General features: G+C 62.6%; 1 protein-coding gene across 9 annotated transcripts in view; it reads right to left on the bottom strand.

Annotated features, from left to right (window-relative positions):
• Positions 1-7347, bottom strand: part of Ddr1 (discoidin domain receptor tyrosine kinase 1) — a 17623-nt gene that overhangs the window by 5667 nt on the left and 4609 nt on the right. For all 9 annotated transcript variants that reach the window (XM_013509831.1, XM_013509832.1, XM_013509833.1 and 6 more), the window contains exons 2-10: positions 4582-4712; positions 4391-4493; positions 4007-4235; positions 2881-3028; positions 2634-2733; positions 2028-2214; positions 1697-1943; positions 1184-1279; positions 953-1104 (exon numbers count right to left, since the gene is read on the bottom strand). In XM_013509831.1, the coding sequence (XP_013365285.1) occupies positions 953-1104; positions 1184-1279; positions 1697-1943; positions 2028-2214; positions 2634-2733; positions 2881-3028; positions 4007-4235; positions 4391-4493; positions 4582-4672 (1353 nt within the window). In that variant the 5' untranslated portion in view covers positions 4673-4712. The remainder of the gene's footprint in view (positions 1-952; positions 1105-1183; positions 1280-1696; positions 1944-2027; positions 2215-2633; positions 2734-2880; positions 3029-4006; positions 4236-4390; positions 4494-4581; positions 4713-7347) is intronic.

Genomic DNA, 7347 nt, shown 5'->3' with positions numbered 1-7347 from the left:
AAAAAAAAACACAGGATGTGCTTTAAAAAATGCACTGCAGCAAAAGACGCACTGCCACGGGCTCCCCTCGAAGTCCTCCCCTCACGTCCAACACCCCTCCCAGCACCCGTCGATGTCCAAGGCAGCTGTGAAATCCTCTTTCTGAGTGTGTTCAGTGTCTTTTTTTCTGCGTGTGTTTAGTTGCATTGCTGTGGCTCCTCAATGTCCTGAATCAGATCAAAGCAGTTTCTCTTCATGGTCATTTTGACTTTGGGGAAGAGCCAGAAGTCATGAGGCACCAGGTCTGGTGAATGGGGTGGCTGAGGACCCGGCACTGTTTTTATGAGCCTGCCTCTCCACTAGATGGCGCTCGGCAGCACCGGGGACCGAACCCTTACTCCAGAAAGACACTCCGAAAGAGAACTTCCAGAGCTGCTTTACAAAGCAGCAAGTGGCTGGGTGCGATGGTGCACACCTATAACCCCAGCAGTCGGGAAGCTGAGGCAGGAGGATCGCTGCGCGTTCAAGGCCAGCCTGGGCTATAAAGTGAGTTCAAGGCCTGCCAGAGTCACACAGTGAGACCCAGTATCCAAAGAAAAAAAAGACAGTAGCAAGAAAAGCAGGGTAAGTGTGTTTGAAGCAAGCGGGGAAGTATTCTGGGGGCGGTTGATGGCACTGTGCCTTTTACTGTAACACATTTTTAAAATTTCAACATTCGCTGCATTTTCAACCATCCTTTGCATTGTCCTCACCCCTCCCCAGGGCTGGACTCTCACAGGCTGCGCCCGGCACCCACGCTCATAGCCCTCTCAGCCTGCCCTCTCCAGGGCAGGCCCCCTGGGTCTGGTAGCCAGCCCCCCTCACCACGAGCAAGGGGTGCAACTGGCCTGTCCCTGTGGGCTCCCTCTAACTGGCCATCCCGCCCGGCCTGGGGCAGGGGTCTGGGCCCTGCCGCCCTCACAGCCCCGCCCACCTTGCTGAGGAGCCTGCGCCAGTGCAGCCGCCAGAGCATGAGCGCGATGATCAGCAGCAGCAGCAGGATGATGGCCACCAGGCAGCCGATGAGGATGGCGGTCGGGCTCCCCTCCGCCTTGGCCACGGGTTGCTGGCCCCGCGGCTCCAGCTCTGACAGAGGCAGAGGGTCAGCACCGAGGCAAGGGCCCCACCACGGAGGGGGAGCCCTGGGGGACACTGTGCTGCTCACCCAAGCTGCTGAAGTTGGTGGGCGATGGGCCGGGCGGCCCCCAGGGGGCTGGCGGGAAGGTGCCCCCCTGCGCTGGCGAGGACTCATTCACCACATCTGGGGGGAGGGGAAGAAGAGTCAGGAGGAGGAGGGGGCCATGGGGCCTGCGCAGGGGTGGGGGCCGCAACACGTGGGCCGGAAATCCCGGCTGGGAGGGGGTCAGCCCCGCAAGAAGCAGGCGCTCAACTGGGGCACTGGAGCGCTCCCCTGGAGCGATGCTAGATGGAATGGCTGGTTCTCAACTGCTCAGCGACTCCATGACCAGCACTGTCCCACAGCCAGGGTCAGTCGGGAGTGACCGGCTTGTAAAGAAAAGACAGACCGCAGAAAATGGGGAGAGGAAGGGGCTTCCCCCGTCCGCTGGCCAAGGGGTCTCGCGGACACTGTGACACTGGGAAGGGCGTGCTAGGGTCACCCCAGGGCCGCCGGTGAAGCCCACAGTCCAGGGCGGGGCCTGCTGCACCCCGGGCTCACCAGAGATGAAGGACACTTCGCTGAAGAGGAGCCAGCGCCCGGCGAAGAGGAAGCGGCACTGCAGAAACCGACCCACACGGCCGCCCAGGGGCACAGAGACAGCCCGGGCTCGGGGGTCCCCCAGGCTGCCCCCCAGAGCATGGCGCACCGGCTCCCCCTCCCAGGCCGCGGCAGGGCCCCGCTTGAACCGGCACTCCACGCCCCCGGGCAGGCGGGCCCCCAGCGTGTGCATGTTGTTGCAGTGCACCTGGGGGACGGAGAAGGGACAGAGTCAGTGACAAGAAGCCCCGGGGGCGGCCCGCCCCCCTCACCCGCGCGTGGGCTCGCCCACCTGCATGGCCTTGAAGGCCCTCAGCTGGTCGAACTCGAACTCCATCTCCACGAAGCCCGCGGGGAAGCTGTGGTTGCTCCAGCCCACATAGTCGTATCCCGGCCAGACCCGCAGCTCCTGGCTCTGCCTGAAGTCGTCCAGCCCCACCACGCCATCCGCCAGCTGGCCCAGGCCGCCGTACTGCAGGCTGAGGGGACCGGGAGGGCCGGACACGGGAGGAAGGGAGTGACATCCAGCTGCCTTGCACGCTCCCCACAGTGGCTCCCCTCTGCCCGCCTCCCTCCCGGCCACCCTCCCTCGTCAGCCCCCTCTTCCCGGCCGGCAGCACCCCTTGGACGGCACAGGTCCTGGGCAGGTCACAGCCTGCAGAAAGGCAGCGCTTCTCATCTCTGCTGCGTGTGTTTATTGTGCAATTCCCAACAGACATTCTTCCAACTCACACTAGGTGTCCTGCGGCCTAGTGGTCACCCTGCTACCCTCTGCTCCCTGTCCTATCCCTTGAGGCCCTGCCTAACTGACCCCAGGCCCCAGTGCTTCCACCCGACACCCATGCAGCTTGGCCTCCCTCCTGTCCCGGCTTCTCGTCCTGCGGGCCCTTCGTCTCACCCGCCCACGGTGAATCCATCGTAGGTGGAGTCGTTGAGGTGAACGGCCTCAGGTAAGTACATGGTCTGCCCCACGGGGGCTGTGTAGGACAACAGCCCATCTGCAGCAGGACGGGGAGGAGGTCAGGACTCCGAGCCTCTGCCCCCCCATCAGGCCGGGGGTCTGCTGGCAGACAGCGGTGGGAGAGGGGGGTCTCCTCACATTCTCACCACCCAGCCCAGAGCGGGTCTCGCAGCAGCCAACTCACCCCTCCAGAGGCAGCCGTAGAGCTCCACCCGGAGACACACGCTCATGATCCGGTCCGCGCGGGGGTAGAAGCGAACCAGGCGGGCTACCATGGGGGGCCCAAGGTCCTTCAGCACCACGCCCCCGGGGTCATCATTGCCAGAGATCACCTGGAGGCCAAGAAAGGGGCGGGTGAGGGAAGGGCCGCAGTTGGACCCAACCTCCCAGCAGCAGTGGCCACCGAAGCTGACGGAGGGCAATGCCGAGAACAGCACTTGGGGTGCAGCCCGTGTCTGTGCAACAAGGTCCGCGGCAGAGACCCCGGCTCCTCTCATGGCCGGGCAGTCTCCCCCAGTCCGCCTCCCGCTCGCCTCTGCAGGCCCATCCCTTTGTGTCCGAGCAGTCACGCCACCGCACCCAGATCCTGCCTGCCCCTGCACCCCTGCGCCCCACTTCAGCTCCTGCCTGCTTCACCCCACTCCTTCTGTGCATTCAGCAGAAGCTGGCCGAGTGCCCGCTCTGTGCCAGGCACGTTCTCGTGGGCACAAACCCCTCCCTCCGAGCACTGGGACTGCATGAGGAAAAGCTGCTGCGAGAGATACGGGGCCGTTTACAGGGTGGCCAGAAGGCTCTGAGCTGACACCTGGGAGGCCTGCGTGGGTCAGGGAAGAGCCCACGGGGGGCTGGGGGAGGAGCTTGCCGGACACAGCCAGCAGCCAGCGAAAATTCCCTGGCCTTGGGGGATGAGCCCCGGCTTGTTCCAGGAAAAGCAAAAAAAGCTGCGTGGCCAAGATGGAGCAAGAAGCAGGAGACGCAGCCAGGGCAGCCCCGGCCAGCATTCTGCCTGCGAGGCGCTGGCGGAGCCTCGTGGCAGGGGAGGGCTGGGAGCGGGCGTGACAGGTCTGATTCCCGCCGGAAGGCCCACTGTATGTAGGCCAGAGCTGCAGCTCTGAGTGCAGGCAGAAAAACGCAGAAGCAAGCAGCACAGCGGGGGCTGGGGGCGGGAACCAAGTTCCCCCGGGAAGTCGGTGGTGAGAAGGAACCACTGAGGTGGCGTGGCCCAGGAGGCGTGGGGAGCCAGCGGCATCTGTTTAGTGTGCTGGGGAGAGAAGCGCCAGGCTCCTGGAAGCCACCCCCAGCAGCCTCACCTCCTGACCCCAGCGGTCCTTCCAGTCCATCCAGCGGTGGCCGTCCCGGGAGTAACGCAGCCGGTAGCTGCGGGAGAACTCCTTGCCCAGGCCGCCAGCGTGGCGTCCCTGCGTGCCCACCAGAGCCACCAGGTGCAGGCGCCGGAGGTCCACCTGCAGGTACTCCTCCTCCTTGGGGAACACGGGCCCCGCGGGGCACCACGCCCCGTCCCCGTCGCTGCTCTCCAGCCTGGGAGGGAGAGAGCGGTCACAGGGCGGCCGGTGGCAGTGGTCCGCACTGTCTCTGGCCCCACCGACACTGCAGGGCTTCACAGGCATGGACCCCCTCAGAAGCCGCTCGGCGTGGGCAGAGGGCTGAGAGGGCACGTGGAGGCCCGAGTGTACCTGCTGTGGCGGGCGGCCGTGGAGTCCGACCAGGAGCTGGAGACGGAGATGTCGCTATCCGGAATAGTGCGGTCCTGCATGCCCAGCGCGTAGCGGCACTTGGCTGGACGGACAGAGGCGGTGACAGGTCAAGGCCCTGACGCTCTGTCTCCCAAGCCCTCCCTTGGGGACCCAGGACTGAGTCTCCTCACCAGGGTCAAAATGCCCCTTCATGTCAGAGTCTCCATCTGCCACCGAGAGCAGCAACAGCAGCAGGAGAGACGAGCGGGCCTCGGGCCCCATCGCTCCGATGCCTCGGGCTACGGGGGTGGGGGCAGCATCTCTGCAGGGGACACAGCGGCAGGAGGGGTTAGGAGGGGCAGCGCAGATGGGGGGGCTGCCTGGGGTTCTGGGCAGCAAAACCAAAGACCGGGCACTGTTCGCAGCACCAGCTCTGCGTCTCACACCTGCCACTGGCCGAAGCCTTTGAACAGCATATTCTGTTACTGCCCATTTTTCACACTCAGGAGCTGGAGGCCCGATCACCATGCCTAAAGCCCCTTCCCACGACCGATGAAGGGCAAAGTGCCCCACAGGCAGCAGCTTCCCCGAACAACACAACTGCAAACGTGCGGACAATAAGTCTAACAGAAAAGTTATACACTAAGGACTCTTCCAAATTCACAAGAGAAACAACGTAAACAACCCAGTAGAGAACTGAAGGGTCATTTCACAGAAGAGCAAGGCCTGACTATCAACAGACATTTGTGTTTTCTCTTTCTTTTTGTTTATGTTTTGCAATACGGTGCTGGGCGTTGAACTCACAGTCTTCATACGGACTGAGCTACATCCCCAGATCTTTTATTACTCTTTTATTTTGAAACAGGACCTTGCTCAGTTGCTAAGCTGCCCAAGCTGAGCTTGAATGTGCAATCCTCCTGCCTCAGCCTCCTACAGTGCTAGGATCCCAGGAGTGTGCCACCAGACCTGGCTTAAACATTTGTTTTTAAATAGTGAAATTCACTAGAGTCAGGGAAATACCAATCCAATAACAGAAAGAATTCTTTGACGCTAGGCCCCTGTGTTGCCCAGGCAGGCCCAGAAGTTGAATGCTTGGGCTCAACAGGTCCTCCCACCTTAGCGATCCGAACAGCTGAGCCTGCAGGCAGCTCACCTTGCCTGTGGGGACCTCGATAGGAGGGGGGCAGTGACAGAAACAGAGCCCCGCGCTCCAAGGCAGGGATGGAGTATCAGCATCTGTGTGAAAGCAGCCCAGCAGCATCCGATACAACTGAAAGTACACATCTTCTGACCCCGGCTGCCCACACTTCTGACCAGAAGGAGCAGCGCAGCGCCAGAGCAGGGGACGGATGTGCAAGCACGTCCACTGTGGCACACTCAGTGAGCACCTGGATCTGTCAGCCACGCAAATACACAGAGGGACGGGCCATAAAATGAAGGTCAGGGTCATCAGCTTGATGCAGGGGTAAAAAGAAACAGCAGCCGCACAGGTCCCGCCCAGTGTGACTTCTTTGTGCCTCAAGACGGAAGCAGAAGGCACCCTCCCCGCCCCCCCGAAAAGGAGGCGTCCCGAGCCCCTGCGTTTGTGCACGTCTACGGGGGTGTGCCACAGAACACGACCTACAGTGAGCGGCGCCGGGGGGGAAAGGCACACAGAAGGAGAAAGACCCTCTGCCCACTGTTCTCCTAAAACCGGTAAATACGGCAACACATGCTATGCAGGAAAATAGAAGAGAATACAAAAACTACTTTTATTTTTAAAAACACAGGTGTCCTAGAAAAGGCTGGGCAGACAGCAGGTTAAACATCAGCTAAGCCTGCACCAGCGGAGCCCCGGCTCTAGGAGACAGGCAGGACCCCAGCGCCTTCCCATGCCAAAGCCCTCTCTGCAGCCGCCTCGCCCACGGCGGCGTCCCAGGACCACCGACCTCGAAATCTTTTGGGCACTTGGGAGAAATGCAGAACCTGAGGCCCACCCAGGCCTGCCAGGCCAGGAGCTGCAGGGGAGCTGGAGTTTAAGACTCTTACTATGTTCCTCTGGGGGCCCAGGCAGTGTACGGGTACCCCATCCGAAACACTTCCAGCGGGCCTCTCCTTGCAAACCAGGCATCTACGGTCCCCTGCCCGGCTACGGAGAACGTGATCTGCTGCCCTATGCTGGAGCCTGCCCTGAAGCCTCGGGCCCCATGATCCTGAGAGGATGACACCTCTGCCCACGACTGGGTCCCCAGCAACCCCCTGCGACTCCCATCTGCCCTGTGTCCATGTCCTGCAGTGGGTGCCACCTGAGAAGAGCCCAGGGCAGGGGAAAGGCTGGGTTGCCTTGGAGATGAGGGAAGCCAGGTCACCCCGAGGTAGGAGCAGCGGGGTACTTCCCCAGCCCTTTGTCCTCCTCCAGCTGCTCCCACAATCCTCTAGGGCAGGAATGCAAGAGGCAGCTGAGCCCCCAGAGCCGGGAAGCAGCAGCTGAGGGGATGACTGAGTTGTGGGGGACCCTCGGTTATCAAAGGCCTGGCGGGAACCGAAAGGCACCACGGCTGTCCCGTAGAGGTCCGGCGGCCTGAGCGAGGGGACAGGCTGCGCAGTCCCAGGAGGGCGGCTGGGGATTCCTGGGTGCCACTCCACCACCACCTCTCCGGGAACAGCAGGGCCCTTGTTCCCCTGAGTAACCTTCATGCCTATCCCAGATGAGTCATCCGAGCCAGACGGAGCTGCGAGGAGCCCGGGCAGAGACACAAAGCCAGGCAGAGGGCAGGCGGCCGGGGGGCAGAGCAGAGACACAAAGCAAGAGGTAAACAGAGCAGCCTCAGAAACGCAGGCGCGGGGCCAAGCGCACCAACAGTAGTGCGGGGAGCCCGCGCCCAGCACGCAGGTCCCCGGCCCTCCGCCGGGCCGGGCCGGGCCAGCACAGTCCAGCACCCGGAGGGCCGGCCTCGGAGGACCACTTCCGCGAGCCC

The sequence above is a fragment of the Chinchilla lanigera genome, unplaced genomic scaffold (genome assembly GCF_000276665.1).
Source record: "Chinchilla lanigera isolate Chin_1 unplaced genomic scaffold, ChiLan1.0 scaffold00182, whole genome shotgun sequence".
Classification (NCBI taxonomy): Eukaryota; Metazoa; Chordata; class Mammalia; order Rodentia; family Chinchillidae; genus Chinchilla; species Chinchilla lanigera.
The sequence above is the reverse complement of the archived record's forward strand: the minus strand, read 5'-3'. Positions and strand labels throughout refer to the sequence as shown.